The following is a 13,254-nucleotide window of genomic DNA, read 5'->3' as shown; positions in this document are numbered from 1 at the left end:
GTGCGTTAGGCCCATCATTGAAGATCGGCTTCTCCTTCATGGACCTTCCACCTTTCCAAGCATGATAGCCCTTCCAAGGACTGACTTCTCCTGATAAGATGTTCATCAAAGTATGTGAGAGACAAAGTCTTACAGTTTTTGCTTCTAAAATGCACTCTGGCTGCACATCTAACACAGATTTGTTTGTTCTTTGACTGTCAGCTCCACAGTTCAGAGGCATTATTTCTTTGGTCTTCCTGATTCATTGTCCAACTTTCACGTGCATGTAAAGCAGCTGAAAATTCTGTGGCTTAGATCAAACCCATCTTAATCTTTACAGTCGCATCCTTGTTCCTTAGCACTTTTAAAAGACCCTTGGTGTAAGATTGGCCCAATGTACGACATTGTGATTTCTGAACTCTTGTGTTCCTGGATGTTGATTATGTATATAAGTAAAATGAAGTCTTAGAAGTTCTCCATTTATTATGATGTTTATTGGTCTAGTTACAAGGATTTTGGGGTTTTTTATGTTGAAGTATAATCCTTCTAAAGGCTGTATAATCTTTGGTCTTTTTCAGTAAGTGCTGCAAGTCCTCTTCACTTTTGGCAAACACGTTTGTGTTCCTGCCTGTGGCAGGTTGCTAATGAGACTTGCTCTAGTCCTGATGCATTCCTCATATAGTCCAGGTTTTTGGACAAAGCCAGGAGTTGACTGTGGAACAAACCTGCTCATATGCCGATTCAGCCTGAAGCTGAAGAAAAACGAGTCTACGGGAGCCAAAATAAACCTATCCCACTAGAATTAAAATGCCCATCTCAAGAGTAGATTTGATGTTTTGAATACTAATGACTGAAGACCAGAATTAAGTGGGTTCATACCAACGACATCATTAAAAAGACTGGCAAGAAAGAACATGATTTGTAAACCTTTACTCAAATAATAAGAAAAAAAATCCTCAAATAACAAATAATATTAGAGATTAAGAAAGGGGGAACAAGAAAGGAAAAACAAAAAATGGATGTCAGCAGAGACTCTGAAACTTGCTGTAAAATATAGAGAAGTTAGAGCAAAAGGAAGGAATGCTAAAGAAGAGAACTGAGCAAATTCCAGGGGGCATCTTGAGAAGACAGAATATTATAACCTAGTGTGCAGAGACCTGGAGTTAGAAAATCAAAAGGGGAGGACACATGGGCTGCTCTTCAAACTGAAAAAAACTTGAGAGAATTTAGACTTGAGGTGCAATTCTGAAGGAGTCTAGGGGGAAATACAGTCACTGTGCCAAAGAAGAATTGGTTAACATGAAGTAGTTGTAGGAAGTAGTTTATGATCAAAAACCATTGGTACTAAAGGAAGACGTTCAGGCTGCACTTGAAGGCATTGGCAAAAAGTAAAGCTCAGGAATGGATGAAATGCCAGTCAAGGTGTTTCAGCAGTCAGATGTAGCCCTGGATGTGTTCCTGCCTAAAAAGAGTATACGTGGCCTCTCCTCCACTCCACATATCCTTTCAAGAGACAAGGTCCATCCCTATGATACAGAACTTTCCAATAAATCTCCCTTTTTTTTTTAATGTTTTTAAAAGTGTAGGCAACATGGGGATGGTTGAGCCTTACCTCTCTTAACTCTGCAAAGGGGAACTGTTCCTTCAACAACATCCATAGAACAAAAACAATTTCTATAAAGTCAGATGTGGTCTGCCATGCTCCTGCACTTCTGCTAATTCCAGCACCAATCTTACTGCTCTGTCACATCCAAGATCCATTCCAGTGACCATACAGATCTGTTTGGGAAGTTAACAGGTTACAGTTCAGGTTGACAGCAAGATACAGTTTCTCAGTCCTGACAGCTTCTCAGGTATGCTTCCAAGCTTCTTGACCTTCAGACTCACAGCTTAGGTCAGTGTTACAGAATTCCTTTAGTCCTGCCAATATGGTGTCCTCCCTCTCCTCCAGTGAGCTTCAGTGAAGGCCCCTGGCTCTGGTTCAGTGAGGTAGCAGTCCCAAGTTTGCTTTTTAACATGATGGGCTTACATGGATGGCTTAGTGGTAAGGAATTGTACCGCCAACACAAAGGTACACAGTTTGAATCCACCAGCTTCTCCACAGGAGAAAGGTGGACAGCCATCTCCTGTGCAGTTTGCTGTTTCTGAAGACCTTTGGAGAGTCAGCTATGGGTCATTCCACCTCAGTGATGCATAGCAGCAGGTTGGTCTCTGGCTCTCTGCTGAGGCTTCTGCTGCTCATTGTGTTGGTCTGACTGGCACGAGGATCTCTGCCTCTGGAGCATGCACACAGCACTCCTTGCTTCATCTTCCTTGTTGGTAGTGAGATTCCCAATTTTCTGATGCTGAATCTGCTCAATTTAAACCTGGTGGGATGGAAAAACTAGCCCATCTCTTTGTGGATAGACTAATACATACCATTTATGTGTTCCCACCCAGCTGTGTGGCAAAGTGAAAGTCAAAAGCTAGGAAAACCCTTAACCATTTTCCAAGAGACTTGGAAAATGGCCGTTGACAGTCTGACTAGGAGAGATCTGTATTTGTGCTTATACTTAAAAAATATACATGATCCAAGAGAATGACTCTTTAGAAAAAAGATTATCCAAGGGGATGTGAAAATTATGCAATAATGTCATTAATATCCCATGCAAGTAAACTCTTGAAGATTATTGAAAAAATGGCTGGACGGAACTTGCAGAAAAATTCAGACTACATTCAGAACAGACTATGGAATGAAGGCCATGATTGCTGATGTCAGATGGTTCTTGGCTGAAAGCAGAGAATACCAGAAAGATGTTTAATTGTGTTTTATTGACTGTGCAAAGGCATTTGATTGTGTGAATCATAATAAATTATTAATATTGAGAGTGGGAATTCCAGAATACTTAATTATGCTTAGGGATCCCACTGGTGGTGTGGTCCATAGCGACTTGCATTGCTTACTCAAAGGCAGGGCCTCTTGTGGTTTGAATCCACCAGCGGCTATGTGGAAAAAGATGGGCAGTCTCCTTCTGTGATACTGACAGCCTCCAAAAACCTGCAGGCTGGTCAGCTGTGAGTCAGTTCTGACTCACAACAACAAGGGTTTTTTAGTTAATTGTGCTCATGAGAAACCTATGCATGAACCAAGAAGCAGTCATTCAAACAGAACGTGGAATAGTTCCTGGTTTAAAATCAGAAAAGGTGTTAGAGTTGTATTTTTTGCCCATGTTGTTGTTAGGTGCTGTTGAGTCACCTGCAATTCATAGCGACCCTATATGTATATGACAGTTGTGAAACCAGTCTTAACTAACTCTGACACACCTACCCTCATTACCCCAGTTACTGCATCAATCCATCTCATTTAGGGTCTTCTTCCCTTGCCCTTTCTCTTCACCCTTCCAAGCATGATATCCTTCTCCAAGAAATGGTCTCTCTTGGCAACAGTATGTGAGTATGTGAAGCAGAGCTTCAAAATCCTAACCTCCAAAGAGAAACTTGATTTTACCTTCTCTAAGAGAGTTACTTATTTTCTTGGTGGTCCATGGTATATTCAAGACTCTTCTCCAGAACCACATCTCAAAGGCGTCAATTCTTTTTCTGTCATCCTTAGTCATTATCAAGCACTCTGATGCATAGCAAGCAATTGCGAATACCATGGCCTGAACCAGGCTCACCTTAGTCTCTACACAGACATCATTGCTTCTCAGTACTCTCGAGAGGCCCCTGACAGCAGATTTTTTTCCCAGTGTATTTTGTCTTTTGACTTCCTGACTGATGGTGCCAATAGTGTTGATTATGGAGCTGAGCAAGCTGTAATTGATAACTTCAGTCTCCTCCATTTCTCATGGTTCTGCCATTTGGCCCAGTGGTGAGAATCTTTGTCTTCTTGGTACTGCGCTTCAATCCATATTGAAGACTACAGTCCTTGACTTTCCTGGAGCACACTCTTCAGGACCTCCTCAGTTTCAGCAAGCAGGGTTGTGTCGTCTGCATAACAGAAGTTGTTGATGAGTCATCGCCCAAGCCGATGCCACATTTTTGCTCATAAATCCCAACTTCCAGAATGATCTGTTCTACATATAGATTGAAAAGGTTTGGAGACAAGATACACTCCTTCCCTGATTTTGAACCATGCGGTGTTTCCTTGCTCTGTTCTGAGGATTGCCTCCTGCTCTCAGTTTCTCATGAGCACAACCAAGTGTTCTGGGATTTCCGTTCACCTCAAGGTTAGCCACAATTTCTTGTGATCCACACAAATGTCTTTGCCTAGTCAGTGAAACACAGATAGACATTCCTCTGGTACTCTCTACATTCTGCCAGGATCCATCTGACATTGGTCCTAGTGTCTCTAGTGCCATGACTTCTTCTAAACCCATACATATTAAATTTCTTTGCTGAATTATTAAGTATGAAATTTCTGGTTGGGACGATGGTGTTTTGGAAATGGATGTTGTTAACGATTGAGTTGAAACCCCCTTTAGCTAACCCTCCATTAGGTTTCACTTGCATAGGAGGACACTGCACATCTTTCTCCCTCAGAAGAGCTTATGGATTTGAACCAAGTGCCCTGGGTTGGCAGCACAATTCCTTACCACTAAGCCACAGAACATTGTTATTGTTAGGTTCAGTCGAGTCAAATATGACTCATAGTGACCTTTGGAGCAACAGATCTGAACTCTTACCGCTCCTGTGCTGGCCTCATCATTTCTGACATGCTGGAGCCCATTGCTGCAGTCACTGTGTCAGTCCATGTGGTTGAGACTCTTCCTCAATTTCGCTGGCCTTCTACCTTTCTGAGCATGATGTCCTTCTCCAAGGACTAATAATAGCCTGTCCTGGCAGCATGCCTAAAATATATGAGACAAAGCTTTGTCAGAAAAGCTTACCTTCCAGAGCTGTAGTGGTGCATCTAATCAGCATCACTGACGTGGACCCGCAAAACATTTGCAGCTATACATTTTCTTGTATATAATGTACCACAATCATTTTAGAGAGAGAGAATGAAAGGAAGACCTTACAGAAACACAACGGAGAAGGGGAAGGTTCTAGGATACTTAGCTATTGTTGTTTTTGTTTTGCCGCCTGAAAAGCATCTGATTAATTAAGCAAGGTTTTTGCCAGGGAACCTTGGACATCATCTTGGGTAGGAGCAAGCTATTCCTTTCCTCTGTGGTTATAGCAAAGGCTAGTGAAGGAAGAACTTGCATTGACACTTCTCTGTTCACCCTCCTTCCCTCCAAGGCATTTTTGGGTGGCTCTTGGGTTTTCTTTGTCCTGAAGTGGTGGCATTGGGAGTTCCTTAAGGGTCTTAAAGCCAAGGCTCTTGATGAGTAGACCAGCTCTCTTTACAGCTTTCTTGAAACCTAATTTTGTTGGCAGTCAGCTCAAAGCGTAATTTAAATAATCTGAAATTCACCTGTTCAGTGCCCAGTACAGAGTTGCAGTAAATTTCTCTTGTGCACCGTCACCGCTGTGCCTTGTAGAAACACTCACCCTGAGAATCCCCCGTCCTTGTTTATGGTCCCCCTCCACCTGGGCTCCTCACACCCACTAGTTTGCGCTTCCTTAGCTTGACCTTTCCTATGACTGACTGTGGGATAGTTTTTTGCACTTGTCTTTGAACAAAATATTTTGAACTTCTCCATATTGTTAAGTTCATTCCATTTTATTGCTTAGTTATTCCATTCAACAATTTAGAGACACTTACAGTGTTTTCATTTGGGGTTTGTTTTAAATAATGCTGCTGTAAGCATTCGTATACAAGTTAGATTTTTTTTTAAACTGCTTTATTGTGATAAAATTCACATACCATACAGTTCATCCATTTAAAGTGCACAGTTCAGTGGCTTTCCAAAAATCCACAGACTCGTGCATTTGTCACCTCAGTCAATGGTAGAGCATTTTCGTTACCTCAGAAAGAGACCCGCCCTTCTGAGTGTTCACCTGCTAGACCTCCTGTTCACTCCACTTAGCCCTAGGTAACCACTAATCTACTGTCTGTCTCTGGACTTTTTGTGTTAATGAAATTGTACAGTATGTGGTCTTCTAGAGCTGACTTCTTTTAGCTAGTATAGTGTTTTCAAAATTTTCTGGTGTTGTAACATATCAGAATGTCATTTGTTGTATAATATTCTACCCTAACACTTATCCTTTGATGGACATGGGTTTTCCCCTTTTTTTGGCAATCATGAATAATGCTCCTGTAAATACCTCCTCCCCGCAAAAGTCCCCTAAACCCACTGCGGTCCAGCTCACAGCCACCTTCCAGTCGGATTTCCCAGGTTGTGAAACTTGATGGGAGCTGATTGCTCAGCTTTTCTTCTGTGGTACAGCTGGTGGACTCAAACCTCTGACCTTGCAGTTAGCAGCACGACATGTAACGTACTCTACAGCCAGAGAACATTAATGTACAATGTTCTGTGTGGGCATATATTTCTCTTGGGAATAGGCCGAGGAGTAGAAATGCTGGATCGTATATTGTTATGTACAGTGAGCAGCAGCCGACTCATAGCTGACCCTCCATTGGATTCAGAGGCTGTAAATCACACATGAGATTACCTTTCTCCTGCAGAGCAGCTGGTGGATTTGAACCACCTGCTTTTGAGTTGGCAGCACAACTAGGCCACCAGATCGTTGTTGAGCTGTATTTGACTGCTTAAGGAGTTTACACATTTCTGCATACGTGGGTTTTTTGCTTAGATGGGTGTTGTTGGGTTTTTTTTTCTCTCTTTTTTTTTAATTTCATTATTTTTTGTGTGTACCGTCAAATTAGATCTGACTGGTACAGGAGGACATTGTTCCTCCTTCTCGAGCAGAGCGTCTGGTAGATTTGAACTGTGTACCTCTGAACTTGCAGTTGCAGTTTCTTGCCACTAGGCCGGATGGGTGGTTTTCATATATTGCTTATGTACTGCGGGGAACCCTGGTGGCATAGTCCAGAGGCATTTGTGCTGCTGATAAAGGCGACGCCCCCTCAGGTGCTTCCACAGGAGAGACAGTCTCCTCTGTGTGATTTACAGGATCCCAAAAGTCCTCCAGAGGGTCAGCTCTGAATGGGTTCTTCCTTGATGGCTTTGACTTTGTTTCTGTAGCTGATGGGGTCACTTGTTACCACTTGTCTCTCTGTCTTGAGCTGTGAAGGGTCTCAACACAGAGAGACCAGCAGAACAGCACAGACTGCAGCTCTGTAGGACTCAGTCATTCAGTTTGCTCATTGCACACCTATTCACTGACGTCCCCCACGAGGCACACCGTCTGCCTGCCAGGACAGGTCTGCTAATGCGTGCCTGCCTTCACGAAGCTTCCCTTTTCGCTGGGATAATGAATGAGAAGTGATTGATAATAAGGCCAGTGCGCTGGGAGAGCTGTGAAGGCAGTGACCATGCTGTGTCACAGGGCTGCAGTGTGAACAGGCAGCAGGAACAGGACAAGATGAATCTCCCATGTTGGCCGACGGAGTTCTTGGCATATTCATAGGGGGATTGTGTTGCCAGGCCGTGGATCCGGTGACCGCACAGCTCCGGTCCTGAGCGCAGACACCCACAGGACGTGGCCACTGGGCCTTAGGCGGCTACTCTTCTGGAGGGAAGGCTGATGCACTCATTTCCTTTCTCCTTTTGTGTTCCTGCCTTTTGATCCCCTCTGTGCCTGCCAGCCCCCCAAAGCCTGCTTCTGCATCCTAGCCTGTCAGACTTTACAGAGTGCTGAGGGTCTGGGCATGGGGACACAGAAGGGCAATGTGTCTGAAGGGCTGTCTGTTCGATTCTGCAGCCCACCGTGGGACACCTCGACTCCAAGCCCAGCAGTAAGTCCAACATGCTGCGGGGCCGCAACTCGGCCACCTCTGCTGACGAGCAGCCCCACATTGGCAACTACCGGCTCCTGAAGACCATCGGCAAGGGAAACTTCGCCAAGGTGAAGCTGGCCCGGCACATCCTGACTGGGAAAGAGGTGAGCTGGGGCTTGGGGCCATGGCAGCACCTCCCGGCCCTGCTGACACTCCAGCAAGGGGTGACAGGGCTGCAGGCACCGCCAGCCTCTGGTTGGTCCGGTGGAGATGAGATCTGAGCCTGTGGAGGAAAGGGACAAAAAAGGAGCAGAAGACTGTAAATGGGGAGGCAGGTTGGAATTGTGGTTTCAGTCTGATCAAAGGAATAATCCAGTTTTGGGTTTTTTTTCCTTCATTTCAGGTAGCTGTGAAGATCATTGACAAGACCCAGCTAAACTCCTCCAGCCTCCAGAAAGTAAGCTTGGACATCTGTCCTTTCTAAACTTCTCTAGTGGTCAGTGACCTACTAGCCGCACTTGGCCTTTGGTCCTCTAATTTAGTCTTGGCTGTTTCATTGTCCACAAACCCCTCTGTGTGTTCCGCTACGTTTAGGCCTGTGGCTGATGCCCTGGGGTGACTCCTTTTGGGTGGGTTTTCTGGCTCCAGGCACTGGTTCGTCTCACATCATTCTGTCCCTTCCTGGCCACTGGGCCTACCTGTCTACCTGCTTCCTGCATCTCATTATCTCCTGGCCTGTGGCCAGCCTGACACAAAAATACATGTTTGTGGCCATTCTAGAAACACATGTAACTGCTCTCAGATCTAGAGTGACCCCCGGGAGTGGTCTCAGAAGCACAAAGATGAGAGAGACAAGGAACCTGCTTCTGGGTTCCAGGCCAGCTGCCTTTTGAGACTGGGGTCATTACAGGTGGTTCTTCGTCTCCGGCAATGTGAGCACATTCAGAACATGGGCTTCTCACCTTGCTTCCCTCTCTGTCTCGCTGTGGTTTTATAGAGGTGGTAGGGGGCCCTCCCAGTAAGAAGGAACATCTCCAACCAGGCCCGAGAACTACTGAAAGCAGTCAGGGCTGAGCAAAGAAAGAGGGCTGGCAGCGTGAGTAATCAGGAGTCTGTGAACACTTTCTAATGGGAAGGAAACAAAGAAAGAAAGAAGATGGATTATTTGCAGGAGATAGAAAGCTTGCCCTGTGTCCTTTGTTGTAAGCCAGACACTGCTTCCTCCTGTCCTGGGCATAGTTCAGGGGGGAGGAAGTCTCTAAAACCCTGTGTCAGAAGACCCTGCAAGCCCCTTTTTCAGTTAGCTAAGTTTCCCATATCCCCTCAGACCCCCGCCAGTCTGGACCTGAGTCCTGACAGTGACTGACCGTCTCAGTTGTTGTTTCCACTGCCATGCACGCCCCTCTTTTGCAGCAGATTGGACTTTTCTTCTCCTGGACATACTGTCTGATCTGAGTTGGGAAGAGTAGCACATCATGCACACAAGAGTCAAATACAATGAGACTAGAAAGCCTGACGCTGAGGGCTGGGTGTTTACAAAGGAGCTGTTCATATTAGAATGTATGCCTGGAGTTACCCCAATAGACACACAACCAAAACCAAGGTGTTTCCTCTGTTTTCTTAACCCTGGGATCCCCTCCAGCTGTCTGTTCAAAGGAAACATGGGTATCATTACTGGGACTTCCCTGCTTAGAGCTTTCTGGAAGGAACAGAAAGAAGGGCACTGTTAATATCCTAGCTCAGAGCCTTCCCTCAGAGGAGCCAGCTTAGTGTGGGCCGTTTGGGCTTTGGAGCAGTCCGACTGCCACTCCCACTCTCTGGTGTCAACCAGGCCCTCTGTATTGCCTGCCTTTCTTGTCCTTCCTCTCCGGCCAGCTGGCTGGAAGACACGTGCAGCCATATTCAAATCCTTTAATACGCTGTATCCTGTATTCTTCCTCAAATCCCTGTGGCTAAATGAGATTAGAGCAATGAATCCTAGGAAAAGAAAAGTGTCAAGTCAGTAACCTGAATTCTGGGCCATCCTCAGAACACTGTCACCCCAAGAATCCCACTTCTTGGCCAGTGAATAAATACTTGCCTGAAGATTCTGTTTTCATGAAGTTTGTATGTCAATTCGGATAGAGAGGCGGACTCCTAGCTGACCCTCCAGCAGGTTTTTCAAGGCAGTAAGGCAGATGACCAATCCTCCAGCAGAGGACCTGGTAGATTCGAACCATGTACCTTTGGGGTTGCAGCACAGCTTCTTACCCCTAGGCCACAAGAGGGATCCACTGCTGCAGTCTCATTGAACCAGAGGGATTTGGGCAGAATCTGATTGGCCTTCATGATGCAGTGTGTTAAAAGGATTTGAACATGGATATACATGTATTCCAGCCACCTGGCAGGAGAGTAGGATAGAGAGGCAGCCCATTAAATGACCAATAAGAGGGCAAAAGGAGGCTGGCTGAGAGGGCCCTGGGGCAGTTCTGGCCATGCTCTCCTGTCTTTGCCGTGGTGGGAACAGGCAAGAACTGTGTGCGTGGGAAGACCCCTGCTTTGTGCCCTCTAGGCCCCATTCGGGGCTATTCCCCATAGTCTCTGAAGAGTTATCCTGGACTTCTTCCTCTTCTCCCAAGACAACTTCTGGGCAAGGGAAGAAGCATGGAAACATTGGGCTCTAATAAGAAGGAAGTAGAGTCATAACCAGGTTTCTAAAGCTTGGAAATATCAGCCCTTAATTCCTCTCTCCAGCTCACAGAAGCTCTGGGGGCTCATTAAAGGACAGGATGAAAATGTATTTGCTTTTTCTTTAAATTGTCTCAGTTAGGATTCTAGATCCTGCAGTCACCCCGAAACAAACCCCAAACTCTGCTCTTTATGCGGGTGGTACAGACCGGAAGTTACCAGAGCCCCTACCTCTGGTTCTCTGCCCCCTCCCCCAGGGGAAGGAGTTCATTTCTGTCATTTTCTTTATGGAAATGTAGTATGGAGCCCCTGATTTTGTTTCACAAAGAGAGCGTGAGTGTGTGGAGGTGGATTTGATTAAAATTGGCATCAGCTATATATAGGAGTGGGTTCTTCTGTCACCACCCTGGAGGCCCAGGAGGGAGAAGTTTCTCCACTGGTGCTGAGTCCCCCAACTGCTGTAAGCCGTGCCCAGTGGCGTCCCCTTCAGCATGCCACCAGCCTCATAAAGACCAAGCCAGAGTGCCTGGCTCAGAATGGCCATGCCCATAGTCCAAACCTGTCCACTGTCGGGGCTGGATCAGGGTGGATAATGGCAGGGACATGGCTGCCTCACCCAGATAAGAACCTAGGGTAGCAGGTCAGCTGAAGAGGCTTCTCGTCCAGCCTTGGGCAGCCCTTCGCCCTCCCTCTTCGTGCCTGCCCTGCCGTCTGGGAAGGGCACGGGCCAACAGTCCTGCTTCTTTTTTTTTTTTTTAAATAATTGTAGTTGTTGATAACTTTTTTCTTCTTTCTTTTTTTGTTTTAATAAAATCTTACAGAGACATTGGATTTCCATTCATTCAGTTTCCTCCTTGCCCACCCCCCCAAGTTTGCATTTCTGTTTGAAAAGTTAAAAAAAAAAATTCTTTCACCATTTCCTCCTGTACCAGTCAGATCTAATTTGATGGTACACACAAAAAAAAATAAAATTAAAAGAAAAAGTTTTTTCACTGTTAAAAAAATCCCCTCCGCCCTCATCCTCTAGTCCTCTCCACTACGCAGCTCTCATTCTGGACTCTTGCCATGATCATATATTCTTGCCTAATCACCTATTCCTTCTAAACAATTCTCTCCCTCATCTGTTTCAATGCAGTTTACATTATTTATCCCCTCTTAGTTTCCCCTCAACCCCGATGTCAATCCCATTTTCCAACAGTGGCACTATGCAGTATTTGTCCTTTTGTGACTGAGATATTTCACTCATGATAATGTCTTCCAGGGTCACCCATTTTGTATAATATTTCATGAGTTTCTTGTTTTTCAGTGCAGCATAGTATGCCATTATGTAAATATACCAGAGCTTCTCTATCAATTGATTTGTTGATGGGCACTTGGGTGTTTCCAACTCTTTGCTCTTGTCAACAAAGCTGCAATAAACATGATGTGCATATAATAGCTGTTGATTTCTTACAAGATTTGAGGGAACAAGTTGAACAAGCTTAACCCCTGGTGTTTTATTTTCCAGCTTTTTCGAGAAGTAAGAATAATGAAGCTTTTGAATCATCCCAACATAGGTGAGGATGGTGGTCATCCCTTCCGTCCCTCTCAGGACCAGGTGTCCTCCATCCCTGGGCACTTTGCCTGTGGAGCCTGCAAAGGCCTCAGGGATGCCTCTGGGCCAAATTCACTCCACTGACCCCTGACCCTGACAGCAAGTTTTTAGAAGCTATAAATCGCAAGGGAGGGGATTTCCCATTTTTCTCTTGCAGCGAGCTGGTGGATTTGAACTGCCTGCCTTTGGTTGGACGTGCAGCTCCTTACCCTTAGTATCTGGCTAGTGTGAGAGAACTTGTCCTCAAGAGGGTGGGAGGCGAAGAGGAGGGAACCCTGAGCCCTAGGAGGGCCTGTGCACGTTGGGACTTGGTGTGCTGCGCTGCACTGCTGCTGCTTGGACTCACGGTGTGTGTGGCCTTTTCTCTTGTAGTTAAATTATTTGAAGTGATTGAGACTGAGAAAACTCTCTACCTTGTTATGGAGTATGCTAGTGGAGGTAAGTGTAGTATTGCCTCTACCTATCAGTGTCCCCCTGCTTCCCAGACCCTAGCAGGCTCTGACCTAGTTCTCGGCCCTGTCTCTTTCAGGTGAGGTGTTTGATTACCTAGTGGCTCATGGGAGGATGAAAGAAAAAGAGGCTCGAGCCAAATTCCGCCAGGTGAGTGACTCTGTCCGTGGAGCTTTGCACTAGCAGGAGGAGCAGCCTGTCAGTGACCTTTACAGGATCCTTTGAGCTTTGTTTTATCTCTGTGGCAGATTGGAACTAGGTCCTCAGGTCCCAGCTTAGCCAGCCCCTGTGGCCCACCCTCAAGTGCCCCGGACTGACCCTTCTTCCTTCCTTTCAGATAGTGTCTGCTGTGCAGTACTGCCACCAGAAGCTTATTGTTCATAGAGACTTAAAGGTAAGGCCTGCTGTCTTCCCATGGGGACTGGACTGTTTCCCCTCAGTATATACCAAGATGTAACATATCTGTCCTTAGTGTGCAAGGAAACAGCAGCCTTGAGTATTTGAGATGATAAGGAATCACCTGGGGCCTCTTGTGATAAAGATTTGGGCCAGAGGGTCTTGTTCTGGAGGGGAGCAGGGGGCTCCCACCACTTCACCTCTGCACATCCCCCTTGGTGCTGCCGTGTATGACAGACTGTCCTGGTCCTTCAGGCAGCTGGAGGCTGGCAGAGCAGAGTGTTAACTGTGTCCATGTCTGGGAAACAAGAGCTTTGCGGGCGTGCACACACACACTGTCTTTGCTGAGATGTTAAGACGGGAGGCCAGCCACCTAGTGAGTCTCCTGACCTTGATGAGG

The 13,254-nt window shown here is 45.9% G+C and overlaps 1 protein-coding gene across 3 annotated transcripts in view; it reads left to right on the top strand.

Moving 5' to 3' along the window:
- The window catches only part of MARK2 (MAP/microtubule affinity-regulating kinase 2), a 66,443-nt gene that overhangs the window by 44,100 nt on the left and 9,089 nt on the right, over positions 1 to 13,254 (top strand). For all 3 annotated transcript variants that reach the window (XM_006901512.1, XM_006901511.1, XM_006901510.1), the window contains exons 2-7: positions 7,732 to 7,911; positions 8,151 to 8,204; positions 11,922 to 11,970; positions 12,381 to 12,446; positions 12,538 to 12,608; positions 12,796 to 12,852. In XM_006901512.1, the coding sequence (XP_006901574.1) occupies positions 7,732 to 7,911; positions 8,151 to 8,204; positions 11,922 to 11,970; positions 12,381 to 12,446; positions 12,538 to 12,608; positions 12,796 to 12,852 (477 nt within the window). The remainder of the gene's footprint in view (positions 1 to 7,731; positions 7,912 to 8,150; positions 8,205 to 11,921; positions 11,971 to 12,380; positions 12,447 to 12,537; positions 12,609 to 12,795; positions 12,853 to 13,254) is intronic.

This window comes from Elephantulus edwardii, unplaced genomic scaffold (genome assembly GCF_000299155.1).
Source record: "Elephantulus edwardii isolate Elephantulus edwardi_28Jun2011 unplaced genomic scaffold, EleEdw1.0 scaffold00328, whole genome shotgun sequence".
Lineage (NCBI taxonomy): Eukaryota > Metazoa > Chordata > Mammalia > Macroscelidea > Macroscelididae > Elephantulus > Elephantulus edwardii.
This window is presented reverse-complemented; position numbering and strand designations above follow the sequence as displayed.